Source organism: Phytophthora sojae (genome assembly GCF_000149755.1).
Source record: "Phytophthora sojae unplaced genomic scaffold PHYSOscaffold_4, whole genome shotgun sequence".
In the NCBI taxonomy this organism is placed as follows: domain Eukaryota; phylum Oomycota; class Peronosporomycetes; order Peronosporales; family Peronosporaceae; genus Phytophthora; species Phytophthora sojae.
The window spans coordinates 885726-904634 of NW_009258118.1; the positions used below are offsets into that span (position 1 = coordinate 885726).

The window sequence follows — 18909 nt, forward strand, 5'->3', positions numbered from 1 at the left end:
CGGTCTTCGTCGTGGTAGCGTCGTTCGCGGCGGTAGCCACCACGAGAATCCTCGTTCGACCTCGCATCGCGTCGACGTCCATCTTGACTCCGAGAGCGGCGGAACGACGACTCTCGGTTCGATTTGCGGTCACGGAGACGCAGGATGTCGTTGATCATGTCTTCGAGGTCATGGATGCTCTTGACCCGGACGGGGCACAGACGGTCTTCTAAGTTTCGGTCCTCACACGTGACCAAGAAGTGGTCCACGTGGTCCTTCGCGTCACGACCACCGTTTTCAAATTGCACACCGGCGTTGCGAGCGTAGCCGTTGATCCGGTTGAGGTAGTCACAAACGTGTTCCTGGTCTTCCCGCTTGGCCGAGTAGTACCGAGCCTTCGCAGACTGGGAAAACTTCGAGCAATAGTACTTGATGAACGCCTCGCTCAGCAACTTCCACGTGCGTCTTGTCTTGCGTGGGCGCTGGCGACACCAGTGCAGGGCTCCATCCCTGAGCTTAAGTTCGAACGGCATACACCACTCGTTGGGTGGTGCACGCGTTCCCTTCATCTCATAGATGAACGTTCGGAGCCACTGCATGGAGTGCTCGCTCTTGTCGCGCGTTCCGTAGAACGGCTTGATGTTGGCGAGAGGCAAATGCGTGGCGATCTCGAGCTTTGGGGTTGAGCTCTGGTTGTCGGTCGCGCTTAGCTCGCGCACCTGACGTGTCCATCGCTCGGTAGGTCCCCTTCGTAGTAGTCGGGCCCGAGGTCGTCGTCGCTGTCCGACGAATCATCTTGGAGGTCGTAACGTCGGCCGGACCGACGACCGGTCGCTCCGCGCGTGCCAGGCGTGGCGAATGAAGCCTCGTTCTCCCTAGCCAGACGTTCACAACGGTCCTTAGATCGTGGAGTTACCATGTGCGAGTCTTGCATGTACGGCGAGGCTTCGCCCTTGGTTGCAAAGACACCGTCATCAGTGGCTCCCTTCCGAGGGGTCGCTGGTAGCGGGACCGTCGACGGGTCTACTGCCTCCGAGGTCGAACGAAGCATCGTTGGGCCTCGCGAACTGACGTCCGCCACTCCAAAGGCATTACGCAGCTTCTTCCTCCACTTGGTTAACGCCGTGGCAGCGGCGGTCGGCGTCCAACTCGCGAGCGCAGCCTCCGTGGGGAGGATCTGGGGTTCGCACCCCATAGCTCGCAGGAGGTCCACAGTATTCTGCGCAACGTGCCGAGTGCTCGTTGAGTTGATCGGCGTAGCCAACGCCCCTCCGAGGTCCATCCAGATGGCCTGGCGGACTTGCTTCGGGGAGAACAACTGCATCCATTCGCTCTTGGTCTTCATCAGGTCTAGGCACCAGCCTAGGACCTTGTTGGCCGCCGGAGTATCCCCGTTGTCGTTGAGGGGAGGACGAGTGCCAACCGGCTCGGAGGTTGCCCCTCCTACCGTCACCGAGGGTTTGAAGCCCTCGGTGGCACCGTCATCCGCGTCGTAGGCGGGCTCGGGGCCCGGCATGTCCTTGAACGTGTCGGAGAGGTCGCGGGTAATCGACCTTGATCCTCCACTGCGGCATGCCGACACAACCGCAGCTTCGAAGTCTCGGACATCGCTGTCCGGACATCCCAGTCATCATCTTCGTCATCTTCTTTGGCGTCCGACGAATCAATCGCCGTGTCGTAGCTCACCGAACGCTCGTCAATCGACTCCATCCGATCCGTCGTTGGGGTCGAGAATGAGCTTCCGGAGCGCACCGAAGTCTCGTTGCGCGTTCCACTCGACTTGGTCGGCGTTGCTGGTACCGCTGACTTGACTCCCTTCGCCATCTTCTCTCTTCTTCTTCTTCTCCTCTTCACTCGTTGGGGGTAAAGACCTACAACAACCAAGACACATAGAAGGTCACACCAATCCCGGGTCGCGGCACCAGCTGTGGTGTGGTAATTCCACTAAAATCCTCCTCTACCAAAAGGTATTAGAGACTCCAACAACACGCTAACCCGCAAAGGTAAGCGCTTATTTGATGAAAACCTGAAGACCAGGAACGATCCCTTACACCGGGTCGGTTACAAGCGCCTCTGTGCACCTTAGGTTATCTTCGGTCAACCCAAACCTGTACCACTAGCCACGAGCTAAGGCTAGGATACTATGTAGCGCTTTCGCGCAACCCCACTGCAGTCCCTCAGGAAGGAAGGGTACCGGCGTGTTAGGCCTTATACAGGGGAACCAAGGTAAAACCTCGGTAGGTAGACTAATACACTCAGGGAACTCTTATCCGACAAATATATACTGAACGATACTCTAATACCGTTCCTGCCTCTCCGGCCACGCCAACTCTTGGCGCTGCCGAGGAAACTCTCGGTCAATGCACGATAAGCTCCCCGACAGGCATCCACACGCAGCCGAGCGTATCCAGGCACTACAATAAGCTAGCTACACTTACCGAAGTCGGACTTGACCCATGTTGGCTTTGGGGGAAGACTGTATTTTTATTACTGAGTTTTCTGAGGCCCTGGGGCCTCGTTCTGGTCATCCTATGATGAGTCCTATGTCCCTATACAAATATCTAGTGTGAACGGTCGCAATAAGGCGATTCCGGACACATCAAATGACGACCGCGGCTACACTAATAAGTGCGGCCGAAGTACGTAACTAAATGCATCTGTACCTAAAAGTGGGTACCATGAAGCCTCGTTCGGGGTTCTATTAGGACCCGACGAGGCTTCGGCCACTGCCTGTCACTCTACCGAGGATAATGTCATCATCCAATCAGAAGCAGCCATCTCCGTCTCTCGCTTGACCTCGCCTTGATCGCCCCTTGATTGAACTTGATTGTCGGGCTGGCGGGTCAACAGCGTTGGAAACTGCCACTTTCCAATACCACAAGATCATGTCGGGGCTGGCGGCGCTGGAGATCTCGAAGCCGCTGCTGTCGGACTCCCAGTGCGCGAAGATGAAGAAGATTCGCTTGGGGAGGTTCTCGCCCTTGGGGTACAGCTTCTCGAACGTGGTGGTTAGCGTGGGCGCGGGCAGGCTGCTGTTGCTCATGCCGACGAAGCCCGACGAGAGCAGCCACAGCGGACCGGGTCCGTGTGAGACGGCAACGACTGGGTGGTGGAAGGTGGTCATGGCCGTGGTGGATTGGGCTTTGCGGTGTTCGGGACGAAGGGAATTGAGGAATGATCGACTGCCTCCTCGCCGTCTCACTTACTCAGCTGTTGACAGTTTGCGTTAACTTGTCCTTCGGTAGCGAAGAAACGCGCTCACAGCGTTATCCGCTGCTCGTGTTACAGGTCAACGCAAATGTGACAGGCTCCATTAGTGATCAAACCTGCGTTAGCAGGCTCCCTGTTTTGAGAGCGACAAGGCCTCATTCTCCAATTCTCTAGTTGCAGCGCACGCACGCACAGCCAGCCAGCCAGCTACACGCATCGCACCGAACCCGAATCATGAACAAGTTCCACCAGCCCGTGGTCGCCGTCTCTCATGGCGCTGGGCCGCTCTGGCTGCTGGACGAAGGGTTCGTGGGTCTGGACATGCACTCCCAGTCGGCCAAGAACGTGGCCGCCATCTTCAAGAAGATCTACTCCAGCGACGCCCAGTTGCCCAAGCGCATCCTGTTCGTGTCGGCGCATTGGGAGGCGCGTAGCACCGGCATCGAGATCTCCAAGTCCGCTGCGCCCGAAATGTTCTACGACTACAGCGGATTCCCCGCCGAGTCCTACGAGCTCGTGTACGGGGCGAAGGGCGATCCTGCCTTCGCCTCGAGAGTGAAGGAGCTGCTGTCTCAGAGCGGCATCGCCTCCAAGCTCGTGGACCGCCCGTTCGACCACGGCACGTTCGTGCCCATGTTCTTGATGCGGCCGCACGCCGACATCCCCATCGTCACCATGTCCATCAACGACCGCATGCTCAATGCAAAGGACCACTTCGAGCTGGGCAGGGCGCTCGCGCCACTTCGCGACGAGGACACTCTGATCATCACCTCGGGCCAAGCCACGCACAACATGTACGCGGACTGGTTCCCGGAAGACCACCCGATCGAGCCATGGGCGATCGAGTTCCAGAGCTGGCTGGACCAAACGCTCTCGACGGCTTCCACCCAGACGTACAAGGAGCGCATGGAGGCGACCATCGCGTGGAAGAATGCACCGCACGCCTCGGTCTGCCACCGCACCCCCGATCACTTCACGACATTTGTGGTGGGGGCAGGTGCCGGCATGGAAGAGAACCGCCCCGCTGCGAAGAAGCTCAACGGTGGATGGGGGCTCGGTCACATGGCGTTTGCTAACTACGCCTGGGGTCCACACTCGTGACCACGCTGCACGTAACACTATCAAATGAAAATATCACGGCAAACTAATGGAAAAATGCATAAATCATAGCCTTCAAAGTTTTATCTATCGAATTCATAGCAGCACCGTGACGTTCAAACGCCACAGATCCGACCACTAGAACGTCGAAGGGAACACCAACCTCGCCGTATCCTTCACCGTGTGGCCGTGTACCTCATACACGTGGACATTCTTAAATCGGGTACGCAGCAACTTGATCATCACAATAGCCCACAAGTCTTTCGAGCTCACCAGATACTTCTCGTTCACGATCACATATCCAGAGCAATAGACCCCGTCCGCCGACGCGAACTTCATTCCTTTGAAGAAGACGTAGTTGCTGTAGTCGGAGATGAGTCCGAAGCGCGTCTGCAGCATGGATCCAGTCGAGATCTCGAAGTTGGTGACGATTCCCCTCTGGGTCATGGCACTGCGCTCGTTTGCCGATGAGTTTGCGGACGTGTCCGTGCCAATACTCGATCTCTGTCGAACTTGATCCGGCCGGAAGAAGCGGTAAATCTTGCGTAGGATCGCAAACACTGTGATGGAGCACATGAGGAAGAGCATGGGCGTGAAGGACGCGGCGAGGAACTTGGCGTCCTTTTCGGGGAACTCGAACGACGACCACAGCCGCAGTGGGGACATGTCGGTAATGACTGGAATTGGCTTTGCGATGCCGACTTTGTACTGGACACTGAAGGTGGTTGTGATTTCGTTGACCACGGCTGAAGAAGCCTGGATCAGCGCCTGCCGGTGCTCGTACACGACTTCGAACAAAAAGATGGCCCCTGACAGGTCGATTCGCTCTTGGAACACGGAGCTCAGAAAACTCGCCAAGCAAAAGTACACAACCAGCAGGTCTGCGTGCATCATTTCCGGGTGGACGCAGATCGTTTGAGCGCTGGCAAGCGTTGCAGCCCTCGACATGGCGAACTCGTTGACGGGCCAGAAGGAGTCGATAATCCAAGAGAAGAACACCAAAATGCCGCGCATGACGAGAGTCGTCGTTGAGGTGTAGGCGAATGGGTCCCCGATCCAGATCTTGCCCGACCGAATCTTCTGGTACATTACGAGGAACAAGACCACCAACGAGTAGGTCATCTGCAGTCCGAAAAAGAAGTGAAAACAGTGCACCCAGGTCCAGGAGTCGACCATGACGGCTTCTCCGATCCATTCCCAGCGAGTCAAAGCCTTGGTGGCACTTACCCCGTCAAGTAGCGAGTACATCGTGCGAACATTGCACTGCGTGTCGCCGTTGTAGAACCCGCGCTTCCGAGCTGTCAGCAGGTGCTTGACCGGCTCCGTCTCGGGGTTCTGGGGAATGCTCGTTAGAGACAAGTAGCTCTCATCCGTGACGCCCACAAGTTCGTACATCTCGAAGTTTGCGGTCCGCTGGTACGGGTACGTGAGCGCTGCCATGTAGTACTGCGTCACGTTGGTGTCTTGCATGTCGTCGATGACGGTGAGCATGCCCAGCAACGCGGGACCCTGCTTATTGTGCGCGCGTACTTCGTACTCTTGCACTGAGAGCGACACTGTGATCAAGTGCAGGTCGGTCGAGTCGAAACGCGAGCGTACGAAGTTGTAGACTCGGGCTTGAGACGTATCGCCTGACTTGATCTGGCTGAAGGAACAGTCGACGATAGTGACCACGAGCTCGAACTCCTCGAGGGCGGTGATAGTGTACTTGGTGTCGGAGACCATGTCCAGGTACGCAGGGTTCAGGAAGTCGTACCCGTACATCGCCGAGTTGAAAAGTGGCAACGCGGAGCAACCCTCAGTGGAAGTCTGCTCAGCAGTCTCGAGGTATAGGACGTTGTCACGGGGCGTGGTGTCACCTCCCAGTACGTCCTGCACCAACGGACTGTCCTTGATCAAGCCGTCGCCCATGTAGCCTTTGATGAGCGACGACGTGAACACTCGAAGAATTTCGGTCGGGTTGTGCGCTCCGCTCAGCACTTGTAACTGTGGTGTAGGGAACATCAAGTTTTGTGTCACACTCCAAGGCCGCAGTGGAACAACGTACCAGGAGCCAAGTTCTACTCGGCGGGATGACCGTCCGCCGAGCTCAGTGGGCTGATGGACCGCTGAACTCGGCTGATGGTGTCAGAAACTCAAGGCACACCGGCCCCGACCTGGTGACACGTGGTAGGCCCAGTGATGAAGACCCAGCCGAGTTCAGGAAGGCACTGGACACGCTCAGCCGAGGTCATGGGGAGTTCAAGCCGCCGAGCTCGGCTAAACGGCACCACGTACCATCCAGATACGATAACCGGGTCCAATTGAGTCCGGGAGTCGCCCAGTCGAGTCCAAGGGTCGCTCCGACGAGTTCGCCGTGTTATCTGGACACCTTATCCGGCTCCGCCGAGTTCACTGGGTTATCCGGACATCTTATTCGGCTCAGCCGAGTTCGCCAGGTTATCCGGACACGCCGTATCGGGCTCAGCCGAGTTCAAGGGGTTATCCGGACAGGTTATCCGGCTTAGCCGAGCTCAAGCGTCGCCGAGCTCGGTGAAGAGTCGGCCGAGATCCAAAACCGCCCACTTTCATTTGGTATTTGTATAGGAGCTTAGGAATAGTGGAGGCGCCCCTTCAGGGCGCCCGACAGAGATAACAAACAACAGCGCAGAATTTTCTAGGTCCACAACACGTGCACGCGCTTCCAGTAAGCCCCTGCACGGGCCGGATTATGTCTGCTGTCAGCACCCGAGAGGCATAGCTTGTAGGGTGTTGACTGGTAGCGCCAAGAGATTAAGGTCGGCCCGGGTTGGGCGCGTGTCTCGCCAAGCGCGAAGGAAAAGTCTCGCCACCGCTGCGCGCCGGTGTTCCCGTACGTCCCGGGCACTGATTGCTGAGTCGAGAAGCCTTTGCTCTCGGCGACCCGTAAAAGCCCGCGAGAGCCGTCGTCCGTCCTTTGGCGGAGGGCACGGGATTTCTAATTCCGGAGTCAGGTAACTCAGCTGGCTTCCGTGATTGACTGGCTTGGGGTACTTGGTCTCGGCGAGGACGAGACATCACTGTCCCGGAAGGGCCGAACCGCTGGGGGACATCTCAGCGCAGGCCAACACGGCTGTTGTTGTGTTTGTAGCTAGGGCGCCCCATCTGACGATTTTGTGCGTGCTACTACACCACACAACGACCACCACGTGGCCGTCATGGAGAAGTACACGTAGAGGCCAGCAGAGGCGATGGCGGTGAGTCGGCGTAGTAGGTTGAAGTACTGCCACTTCCACTCGCGCTTTTTGCCCCTGAAGTGCACAGTGATGAACTCGCCATCGTGAGTGAGCGCTGTCGAATCCACGGAGATGCCCCTCGCCCTCTCCTTCTTCACCGGCTCCTCGCGTGTCTTTACCATCCACGCGCTTGGTGCTCTTTACCCCCGAACTAATTCGATGAGTACTTCGGGTCGAAATGAAACTGGTTGCAACCAACTTCAACGCATTAAAGCACTCAGGTTGGCTTTCCCTATTTGCAGCGATCTTCGTCATGACTGGATAAGATTCACTTGAAGCGCTGATCGAGTTCGTAGGAACGTCACCAAGGTTAAGGTAAGAATAGAGCTGAAGCGAAGCAGAACAGTGCTCTTCGGCCTTGATGTATTTTCGTCGGATGGCGCAACAGCTGCAACCCGCCTGCAAAGAACCTGTGCTAATAAGCATTGCAATGTCGGCCGATGGAGCCACGCGCCCGCCGGAGATTCCCATTCAGGTACGCTTCTAAGACCACGGCGTCTGCTCCTTATAAGGCAACGGACAACATACGGGGCATAATGTGTCTTGGTAGTCGTTTCTATCCCAGTCTCCACTTCGAACTCACGTTTTAAGGCGAAGTGCCGCAACCGAGAAGACACTGGAAGAAAAATGCTTTAAGGTTAACTGTAAGTCAGGGTTCGCTAACTCTATCTGCGCCATAACTCGAATTCATAGCAGTACCGTGACGTTCAAACGCCACAGATCCGACCACAAGAACGTCGAAGGGAACACCAACCTCGCCGTATCCTTCACCGTGTGGCCGTGTACCTCATACACGTGGACATTCTTAAATCGGGTACGCAGCAACTTGATCATCACAATAGCCCACAAGTCTTTCGAGCTCACCAGATACTTCTCGTTCACGATCACATATCCAGAGCAATAGACCCCGTCCGCCGACGCGAACTTCATTCCTTTGAAGAAGACGTAGTTGCTGTAGTCGGAGATGAGTCCGAAGCGCGTCTGCAGCATGGATCCAGTCGAGATCTCGAAGTTGGTGACGATTCCCCTCTGGGTCATGGCACTGCGCTCGTTTGCCGATGAGTTTGCGGACGTGTCCGTGCCAATACTCGATCTCTGTCGAACTTGATCCGGCCGGAAGAAGCGGTAAATCTTGCGTAGGATCGCAAACACTGTGATGGAGCACATGAGGAAGAGCATGGGCGTGAAGGACGCGGCGAGGAACTTGGCGTCCTTTTCGGGGAACTCGAACGACGACCACAGCCGCAGTGGGGACATATCGGCCAGTAGTGGGGTTACCGTTGCAATGCCAATGTTGTATTGGGCTTCCGAGTAGGTGACCACCTCTTCCACCACTGCTGACGACAGGCGAACGATCTTCTGACGGTTCTGGTGGACCATCTCGAACAAAAAGGTGGCGAAAGAGGGATCAATGCGCTCTCGGAACACGGAGCTCAGGAAAGCCACCAAGCCAAGGTACACGGCGAAAAGGTCGGCGTGCATCAGCTCCTTGTGGACGCGTACAGGCGATGAACCCGAGATCATCGCGGCTCTCGACATGGCGAACTCGTTGATCGACCAGAAGGAATCGATCGCCCAAGAGAGCAGCACCAGAATGCCGCGCATAACGAGCGTCGCCGTCGAAATGGACGCGAACGGATCTCCAAGCCAGATCTTGCCCGACCGAATCTTCTGGTACGTGACGAGGAGCAGCACCACCAGGGAATAAATTACCTGCAGCCCGAAGAAGAAATGGATGCAGTGCACCCAGGCCCACGAGTCGATTGTCACGGCTTCACCGATCCATTCCCAACGAGTCAACGCGTTCGTGGCGTTCACACCGTCCAGGATGGAGTACATCGTGCGGACATTGGACTGGGTGCCTCCATTGTAGAACCCGCGCTTCCGCGCTGTAAGCAAGTGCTTGACCGGCTCAGTGTCTGGGTCCCGCGGAATGCTCGTCAAGGATAAATAACTTTCATTCGTGACGCCAACCACTTCGTACATTTCGAAGTCCGGAGCCCGCTGGTACGGGTAGGTGAGCGCGACCATGTAGTACTGCGCCACGTTCGTGTCTTGCATACTCTGGACGAGAGTGAGCATGCCCACTACTGCTGGCCCTTCCTTGTTGTGGTCGCGTTGTTCGTATTCCTGCACGGAGAGCGACAGAGTCATCAAGTACAAGTCGCTGGGATCACTCCACGAGTGCACCAGGTTGTACACGCGCACGTCCGACGGATCGCCAGCCTTGAGCTGGCTGAAGGAGCAATCGGCGATGATAACCACGAGCTCCAAGTCTGCGAGGGCGGTGGCGTTGTACTTGGTACTGGAGACCATCCCCTGATAGCCCGGACTCAGAAAGTCGTAGCTGTAAATCTCCGAATTGAAGAGCGGTAGTCCTGAGCAGCCGTCGGTCGAGGTGTTTGTACTGGACTCGAGGAAGAGCATGTAGTCGCGGGGCGTGGTGTCGCCTCCCAGTACGTCCTGCACCAACGGACTGTCCTTGATCAAGCCATCGCCCATGTAGCCTTTGATGAGCGACGACGTGAACACTCGAAGCGTCTCGGTGGGGTTATGCGCTCCGCTCAGCACTTGGATCGCCCACCAGGACGCGGTCATGGACGCGTACACGTAAATGCAGGCCGAGACGATGGCTCCCAGCCGACGCGAGAGGTTGAAGAACTGCCACTTCCACTCGTGCTTTTTGCTCTTGAGGTGCACAGCGATGAACTCGCCCTCGTGGGTGACTGCGGTTGAGTCCACCGAGCTCGCTCTCGGCCCCCTCTTCCCTCCTGGAAGCAGCACGTGCGTCTTCGTCATGAACACTCGCAGTACAGTGGTCAAACCTCTGCTCTGTCTAAGCTGCACTGATTATCAGTCACTTGGAAGTCGAAATGAAAACTGGTTGAAGGAAGTATGCTAAGATTGGTCGTTGCTCGAGGAACTCCCTCCAGAACTGAGAATGAAGCAGTGGGGTATTGATTGCGTGGTGGGCAAAGGTAAGAATAGCTGGAGATGTTGATCGCAAGATATCCTCAGGAACTACTAAAATCAGCCCTCAGGAACTACCAAAATAAAAATACCCGTAACTGTGTGCGAGTCCAGCGCCGCAACGATGAAAAGTGCAACCATGCTGCCCCTCACAATAACTTCCGCGTAGTACACGCTCCAGGAGATTCTCATGCCAATAGACTCTGATCCGGAAAACGCAACCTTAGTGTAAGCCAGGTTGTCGCCAACGAGCTGTGGATCTGTACGGACAACACCCAGCACCAGCAGCACCCACCAGTTGAGCGTTAAAGAGCCCCCAGCCAGTAAGTAGCCCCAGCAGCGACCGCACAACGCACGAGGCCTCGCGTCTCAATTGATCTCAGCGAAGATCGGCTACAACATGGCTACAAAAGCCTTACGACCGCCGGAAAACCTGTGCTTCCCCATATGCCAAACCACAGGATCGCTAAATCGTACTTCTTATTCGTAAATCGTGCCAACGTCACAACAAAACAGCGCATGGAACACCAAGGTGGCGGCCGCGCGGCCGCGGGCCCCAGCGCGTCCCAGCAGCCGGCGACCGAGTCCGAGTCCGCGCCTGCGTCCGCCGCTGCAGATCCGCGCCTCTCCGAGCTCTCGCGGCTCTTTATCGTGTGCGGACGCGACCGCAAAGTGGACGAGCTGCGCGCGCTCTTTTCGACGTGCGGCGCCATCAAACACCTGCATTTGGCGCTCGACCGAAGCAAAAAATCACGCGTACGCAATTGTTTTAACTTTTTACTTGCTTTCACTATGCTGTCTCCACTGTTTCTGATATGTTAAAAACGCTCAAACGGACGATAGGGTTTCGCCTTCTTGCAGTATGAGGACCCGGCCAACGCGGCCGCCGCCATCGAGAAGCTGGACCACATGAAGCTCGAGGACGGCCACATACTCAAGGTGCTGGGGCAAGAGGAGTCTTTGGTTCGAAGGTGAATTAAGCGGGGCAAAATCTGACTCGTGGTTTTACCGTGTTTTAACGCTTTTTCCAGGTGACGGTGGCCAAGGAGAGACCTGTGGGCGGCAATGGCAAATTGAAGCGCGACCAGCACGCGCGACAGGATCTGGATGGGAAAGCGGAGGGCGGACTCAGAGAAGACGACGGGGGGATCGAGGCTCGACTGCCGGGCAAGCGACAGCGCTCAAGTCCGCCAGTTGCTGCTCAGCCCTTGGGCTCCAGCAGAGTTTCGCCGGCGTATCTGCTGGACAAGCATCGACTGGAGGGTTTCGTGGCTGCTACTGCTATCCACACCGCTGCGAAGACTGCGAAGAAAGAGGAGGTGGTGGTGTCAAAGCAGCCCTCCACTGCTGGTAATGTCAGGGACGAGTCGATGGACCCGGATGCAGACCGGAAGCAAGTGGAGCAGGTAATGAGCGGCATGCTGACGGTGGTGGAGCAAGGGGCACGGACCAAGTCGGGTGATAACCTTTTTGTTGCGTACCAGCGTGTGATGGCAACTCCGAGCCGTGGCAACAAGAAAAAGCGTGGCGGTGGCAATTTGTCGATTGTGGTGCCGGGATCTGAGGACGAGCTGGAGGAGGAAAACTGCACAGACTCACTGGCCTCCAGCATCCGCTCCGTGACGCTGGCTTCGACTCCGATGACAGTTCGAGGATCTCCTCCCGATTCCCTGTGGACACCTAGAGTGTCGACGAGAGAGAGCCGGGCCGTGCCTCCTCCGCGCTCGAAGCACCAATTGCGCAGGCGACGTCAGAGTCTAGATGGCAGCGGTTCCAGCACTGAGGATGGGTCTGATGCTAGCGGTATCCGCCGCAAACGAAGCAACACAACCACGTCGCCTCCGCCGACGCTGAAAGCGCAGTCCCGCGGCAACATCCCGCCGTTGTCCCCGCCTCGTAAAATCTCCGATCGAAGTGACATCAGTTTGTCGCCGGAGGCGCTGAAGGCAGAGATAATATCCAAAAAGCTTTGCAAACGGCAGTCTTCGGACAACACGCTGGAAGAGTCGTATCGAGTAGCGAAGCATCAGGCAACTCACGAGAGACACACCCAAGACAGCAACGCGATAGAACGAGGATCTGCTCGACCCAGTAGCGCCGGTGTAGATAGCAGCTACGAGAAACACCGGAGCATAAAGCTCGAGTTCAAATCGGAGACTCCTGAGCCGGCACGAACGAAGCTTTTCTTCACGTCGACATACAAGGTGCGATCCCGGTATCCGACCTATTCGGGCTCCAAGCTTCTTTAACACTTCGCTTGTTTTACAGTTCACCGAGCAGGAGCTCGAGGCAATGTTTGCCGTCTACGGCGATTTTGAGTCCGTGGAGCTCGTCAAAAGCTTCGGTCGTGTGAGAACGATGGCCTACGTCAGGTATACAAAGGTAAGGTTGTGGTGCAGAGCCTGTCGATTAGTTCAGTATCTGACATGCAAGCCTTGGACCCTGCTTGTCTCTCGCAGTCTTCAACTGCAGCCCTTGTCGTCAAATCATTTAGCGAGGAATCGTCCCAAGGAGATGAAAGTCCTGAGAAAACTGAGTTCATGACGGTGCGTCGACCATCTATCGAGCGGTACAAGCTGGTATTCGTAGTTCTAACGCGTATGTGCCATCCAGTTATCCTTCGCGCACGACACGGGAGGGCATCAACTGCAACAGCGAGATAAATTGACAAACTTCCATGCTGAAAGTGGCCTGGGCTCTGGTGGCATGAGTTGCCGTCTCCCGCACGAAAATGCGCCAGCGTCAATTACAACGACAGCGACTTCTGATGGTCGAAAAGAGCGGCTTTGGGTGCTACTGCTGTACGATCGGTTTTTGGCGACGCACATGCTTTCGTCGGTTGTGTCGTCATTCTCGGGAATGGAGTTCATGGATATCAAAGTTGTAAAGAGCACGGGTGAGGCACAGGGCGTGGCGTTCGTGAAATTTGACTGCGAGACAAACGCTGCCCAGGCAGCGCTGCAGCTTCACCAAATGGAGCTGCCCCTCGGCTCTGGCAAGTTTCTACAAGCGATTGTCATTTTGGCGCCAAGTCTGTTCACTACCACGCACGGCGGCAATTCAATCGGCACCAACGACTCCATGCGTCTGGATCACTCGTCCAGTGAACGTGTCGTGACGGGGTGCTCGGAAGATGTCGACTTGCGTGCAGTGGAGGCGCGTTTCGCGCACCTGATGCGAAGCACGGAGCACTCAAGGGAAGGGGGTTATTTCCCGCAGTACTCGATGACTTCGCCCAGAGAAGTCGTACCAAACGACAGCTACCCACCGTCTCACTCAGCCGGGTTTCATACTTCCATGGGAATGTCGGCGGGGGTCGAGTACTACCCGATGCAGCTTGTGCCGTATCCTCCAGCCCCCCAGCAACCTTTCCAGCCGTATGCAAACTATGGAGGCCCAGCGAACTACCAACAGGTGCCACAGCATCAAAGTTTCGGAGGAAGTGCGCCTGGGTGGATGAGTGCACCACAGCCACCGTACTATCAAGGAGGAGCCCCGCAGTATCCGTTCTCGTGCGCGCCAGAGCAAGAAATGGCGTTCCCTGTCGTCGATAACAGTAGCAGCGTACCATTAAATAATGGCGACGCGTATGCTGTTCCCCCGAAGCCTCGCTCAGCACGCTCATCGTCGGAGCAAATGGACATCGAGGACGGCGCCAGCAGCTGCAGCAGCCAAGCTTCCTCCTCTATTCACGTTTCGACCAGCGAACCGCTAGAGCTGGTGACTTTGGTCAATGCCCTCCAAGAGTGTCCAGGAGTAGTGTCATTTACGAAAGACGCCAGCGCCGCGGCTGACTTGACTGGGTACATGGTGGACTTCGCCAACGAGGCTCAGGCGCTTGACGCAGTTCGTAAGTTGGATGGATCGCTGTGTGGGGGACAGACACTTCGGGTTGCGAAGTCAACATCGACAAGGCAACGAGGAGCTGGAGGTGGAGGTAAAGCTCGCTCGGGATCTGGGCGTCGAAAGCGACAGCGTGTTGATCCAAGGAGCCGAAAATGAAATAGAGAATGATACGGGATTTTGAGAGACAAACGACACAACCAGCTCATGAATTACGCATTGTTACAGCATTCCGCGTTTGATAGCGGCCTCACCTACAAGAAGTCCCGGCCGGGGAATACGGCAGGCGCTACGAGGGTCCAAAGGAATAGTCCAGACGCCACCCATTGTGAGATCGCCTTGACCCACATAGTCACAACTTCATCATCGTTCGACGACGACCTGACAATGCCAACCATGTACGTAAGTTTTCAGCGGTAGCCAAGTTCAACAACGAAAATCCTCCCTTACCCGTCGAAGCTTCCCCAGTTCGTGAGAACCATCGCCATGTAAAGCGATGCCAGCACCATCAGCACGTGGAACTGGTACTCTGGCACCACTTCCACCTCACGCTGCGCTTCCTTCGCCAACCGCGAAGACGTCAGCCCGATACTCGCGAGTTCCTCGTCATCTTCATCTCCAGCATTTTCAGGATGCTTTTGAGCAGAAGACGACCCGAAAAACGAGGTGCTGGTCGCCGACGTTCGCCAGCTTGTCCAGGTGATAGTGAACGCTGCAACCAAAGTGTTCGTGATAACTCCTGATTGCTCCTGCTGCTTCTCTTCAGTGGTGAAATGCAACGGCGCGCAGGCGGCACTTGGGTTCGCTCGAACTGTCTGGTAGCACAAGAACACGAGGTAAAGGGAGACTGCAGTTGACGGCAGGAGACCCATGTTTACCCACGTCACGACTGCATAATACGCAACATCAGAGAGCTGGAACTTTACTCAACAAGACAGACAGTAGCGTACCGCTCAACGCAGTCAGGATGATGACTGATAACAGCGTAATTGAGATGAACATGACGTTCAGCTCACACTCGGCATACCGCGAGTACACGAGGGCGAGTCCCGCGATTGACAGCGCCATACAGACGAACACCAGCGCAAGGTACGCCCCCTCCCTGGACATTGGAACAAATCAAAATATTAGATGAGACTCAGCGCGCGAGTCGAGTTGACATTCTACACGGAGCTCACCACATGGTCTTGGTTCCGTCGCCTTGCGTCGAGTCAAAGCTGCTGCCCAGCAGAGCATGGCGCGCATCGTCGTCGCGGTCAGCCTCGTCCATCTTGTCCAAGATGTAGTCCCGCAGACTGTCTGCAACAGCCAGCACAACCAGGTCAGCAACAGGAGGTAGTAATATAGTGTAACTTCACCGCCAACTCGATCCTACACGTCGAGTCCAGGATGATGATGATCTGCAGGATGATGAAGAGTGCCGACGCCACGCGCGCGATGTCCACGTATCCATCGAAGAAATCTATTACCCCCGCGCACTCACAACACATTAGCCCTGTACAGTGCTTCCATCTGCTCTACTCCCACAGAGGTGGCCTACCATTGGGGATGAAAAGCGACGCCAGCGCCATGCCAGCGTAGAGCGGCAGCTGGAACAGCAGCATGCAGCAGACACTCTCGCAGCCTCTGGCCACGGCGCAGCTCAGCAGCGCCGTGAGCGTGAAGAAGCAGCCCAGGCTGAAGCTGATGCGGTAGACCAACTGGTTGCCCATGCATGTGCTCGGGTACGCCGAGTCGTCGCACTCGTCGAAGACGCCGAGCCTCGACAGCACGTCTGCAGCAACAGAGCAGGCGGGCAGGTGTCAGCCACACTCGAACAGGTATACAAGAGCAGATGGACGATGTATACTCTGGCCGAAGGTGCGCAGCAGGCCTGCGGCCGCAGCGCTCACGAAGAAGAGCGCGACGTAGCCGACTCGGGCCATGATGGTTGTTGGAAGAGTTCTGAAAAATGAGTAGCGTATCAAAGTCTCGGTTTTGATTAAGTATACAATGATTTTGCGTTTTACACTGCAAAGGGTATTGTGAGTCCATTTCGACTAAGTAGCACTTCAACTTCGCTGCCTGTCACTGGTAGAGCTGCATCTGCGTGGGCGGCACGATGAGGTCCTCGTTGATGGGGGCGGCCAGGTACTGCTTGAGCAGGTTCTTGAGCTCTGCGTTCTGGGTTTTCATGGCCGTCACCTCGTCGATCAGCTCCTTGCGACGCAGCAGCGCCGTGTTGTAGTGCGTCAGCCCCTTCTCGAGCGTGGCCATAACGCGGATCTTCTGCGCCGGGAACACCTTGACGATGTTGGTCCAGTATTCCTTCTCCGCCCTTCCGGGCCCTGGCCTTGAGCGCAGCCGAGCTGGTGCCTTTTGTCGCCTTCTTGCCGCCCTCCGTGTCGCCGCTGACTGAGCGGTGCAGGATCCGAGCAACAGGAGCAGCCCGCTTCTGCGCATTCGTCTCCTGTAAATGTACGCAAGCCCAAACGATTAGTTCAACACAGAGCAGAGCAGATAGCAGCAATGTTCACGGCGACGGACCTCAACGAACTGCTTGATGACTCGGATGACGTCCTCCGGGCCGACGACAAGGCCCCACGATGACTTGGCCCCGTCCTTGCCGGGTGAACTGCCCTCCCGGTTGTTGTCGCCGCCAACAGGAACCTCCTGTCGCGGATCCTCGAAGAAGTAGCCCATGAGCTTCTCCATGTCCTCCTCGTTGTCGATCCCGAGCGCGCGCATGATCATGTCCGCCTTCACAAGCTCCGCCTCGTCATCCGGTAAATTTTCCAGCGCTTGCTGCACGCTGCCGTTCACCAGGAACCCAGCCTCGGACGCGAGCATCTTCAGCATGTACTTCAGCTTCGCGCCCGATATTTTCTTGACTGGAGGCGTGTAGGCCTCGACCGATTCGTCGTCGAAATCGTCCTGGTCGGCGTTCAAATTGTCGTCTCGCCTGCTGCCGCCCTTGTCGCTCTCGTTGGAATCGGGCGACGACTCGTCTCCGTTCTCGAGCTGCTTCTGGAGAGCTGCCACATCACCAGCCTTTGCAGACTGACTCCAGTTACGGATGGACTGCGCCGGTGGCCGCCACGTGAGACCAAGCTGCTGCTCGTGGATGATGCGATCTGCGTCCAGCAGCTTTTCGATCTTATGAATCGCGTCTTCTTCGTGCATCTGCCACACCTCGTCGAACTTGTTGCTGTCGCTGGATTCGAAGTGCGCGTACTTCCTCTGCAGATCGCGGTACTGCTTCGTGAGGCGCCGATATTCCTCCGTGAGCTCCTCGTTTTGGTGTCGATCTCGGGCGTCAGTCTGGTTGTACTTGGCGATCAGAGTGGCCAGCGCGTCTTTCAGTCGAGCCAACTTCCGCTTCTGCTGACTGAGCGTCGCCGAGTTCTCCATATCGCGCTCCGTCAGTACTCGGTAGTTGTATTCGAGCTTCTCTGTGTTGAGCTGGTACGTGGCGCGCATCTCTTCAAGCTGCTGCTCGAGCGTCTGGATGTTGGTCTCGAGCTTAATCTTGAGCTCGTTGTAGTCCTCTGCATCGCGCACTCGTAGCTCCTCGATCTCCTGCAGATACTGCTCGTCGCGCGTCTGCTTGGTCTCCATGTAGACCATCTCCATCTCGCGCCTGCGCTCGAACAGCGAGTCGATCTCGAGCTTGTTGTTGGCGATGAGCTCGTCTCGCTCCTTGAGGAAGGCGTCTTCCATCTGCTCGAGCTCGAGCTCGTACTCGTCCTGCATCTCGCGGTACTGCTGGCTCATCCGGTCCACGAGCTTCTCCACCTCTTCCGCTTGAACCTTGAGCGCCGTCACGTACTCTTCGTCCTTGGCCTTGAGCTGGTTCTGGAACTCGCGGATCACCGCGTCCTTGGACGCCAAGATCTCGGCGCACGCCCGGTTCTGCAGCTCCAGCTCGTTGTGCAGCTCCTGCGGCATGCTGAACTCGAAGAGATCGGCCCAGCGCATCTCCACGGCGGCGTTCTTGGCGCCGCTGTCGATGGCCTCCTGCTGGAGCTTCTGCACGCGCCGGTGGCGCCGCTCCTCCTCCTCGACGCGGCGGCGGTTCTCGGCGTCGTCCGCCTCCACGCGCACGCTCGTGACGTGGCGGATGCCCGCGAGCTTGCGGCAGTCCAGCTGGTTGAGGCTGTCGGCCACCTGCTGCTGGCCGCGGCTCATGCGCTGCGACTCGCCCACCTGCAGCTGCTTCTTGCGCGAGGCGTCATCCTTGGACGCGTTGCGTGCCTCGATGCGCTGGCGCCGCACGTTCATGCGCGCCTCGCGGTCGCTCGCCTCGGTCGCCGGGTCCGCGTGCGCCTTGGATGAGGACGCGGACGTCGAGTCCATCGTCATGGCGGCCGCGCGATGGTAGTTTATCAGCAGCGCGGCGGTTGCAACAACGGCAACAAGACCATCACTTCAACATGAGATAATTCATGATGTCAGGTTTATCGTCCACGATAGGATATGCATTTACATGAGTTTATTGTGATCATAAACTCAACACATTTTCCAGCCCAGCATGGACGAGCAGGCCGCCACTACCGCCACCGCCGCCGCCGCGCCG

At 56.8% G+C, this 18909-nt stretch overlaps 7 protein-coding genes across 7 annotated transcripts; 3 read left to right on the plus strand and 4 right to left on the minus strand.

The window, feature by feature from the left end:
• Positions 1-2743: 2743 nt before the first annotated feature.
• On the minus strand, positions 2744-3103 carry PHYSODRAFT_330780 (hypothetical protein; the record flags this gene model as incomplete). Its single annotated transcript, XM_009527489.1, has 1 exon — positions 2744-3103. One exon carries the CDS (start codon positions 3101-3103, stop codon positions 2744-2746), a length of 360 nt encoding a protein of 119 aa, XP_009525784.1.
• Positions 3104-3423: 320 nt separating this feature from the next.
• Positions 3424-4290, plus strand: PHYSODRAFT_300079 (hypothetical protein; the record flags this gene model as incomplete). Its single annotated transcript, XM_009527490.1, has 1 exon — positions 3424-4290. One exon carries the CDS (start codon positions 3424-3426, stop codon positions 4288-4290), a length of 867 nt encoding a protein of 288 aa, XP_009525785.1.
• Positions 4291-4425: 135 nt separating this feature from the next.
• On the minus strand, positions 4426-6291 carry PHYSODRAFT_247971 (hypothetical protein; the record flags this gene model as incomplete). The annotated part of the gene is made up of 1 exon (XM_009527491.1): positions 4426-6291. The coding sequence occupies one exon, from the start codon at positions 6289-6291 to the stop codon at positions 4426-4428; it is 1866 nt and encodes a 621-aa protein (XP_009525786.1).
• Positions 6292-8228: 1937 nt separating this feature from the next.
• PHYSODRAFT_498384 (hypothetical protein) lies at positions 8229-10139 on the minus strand (the record flags this gene model as incomplete). The annotated part of the gene is made up of 1 exon (XM_009527492.1): positions 8229-10139. One exon carries the CDS (start codon positions 10137-10139, stop codon positions 8229-8231), a length of 1911 nt encoding a protein of 636 aa, XP_009525787.1.
• A 2012-nt stretch (positions 10140-12151) lies between these two features.
• On the plus strand, positions 12152-13055 carry PHYSODRAFT_314413 (hypothetical protein; the record flags this gene model as incomplete). The annotated part of the gene is made up of 4 exons (XM_009527493.1): positions 12152-12613; positions 12692-12715; positions 12789-12898; positions 12971-13055. 4 exons carry the CDS (start codon positions 12152-12154, stop codon positions 13053-13055), a joined length of 681 nt encoding a protein of 226 aa, XP_009525788.1.
• Positions 13056-13337: 282 nt separating this feature from the next.
• PHYSODRAFT_503368 (hypothetical protein) lies at positions 13338-14513 on the plus strand (the record flags this gene model as incomplete). The annotated part of the gene is made up of 1 exon (XM_009527494.1): positions 13338-14513. The coding sequence occupies one exon, from the start codon at positions 13338-13340 to the stop codon at positions 14511-14513; it is 1176 nt and encodes a 391-aa protein (XP_009525789.1).
• Positions 14514-16371: 1858 nt separating this feature from the next.
• PHYSODRAFT_351042 (hypothetical protein) lies at positions 16372-18695 on the minus strand (the record flags this gene model as incomplete). The annotated part of the gene is made up of 2 exons (XM_009527495.1): positions 16372-16661; positions 16881-18695. The coding sequence occupies 2 exons, from the start codon at positions 18693-18695 to the stop codon at positions 16422-16424; spliced, it is 2055 nt and encodes a 684-aa protein (XP_009525790.1). The 3' UTR covers positions 16372-16421.
• Between the last annotated feature and the right edge of the window lie 214 nt (positions 18696-18909).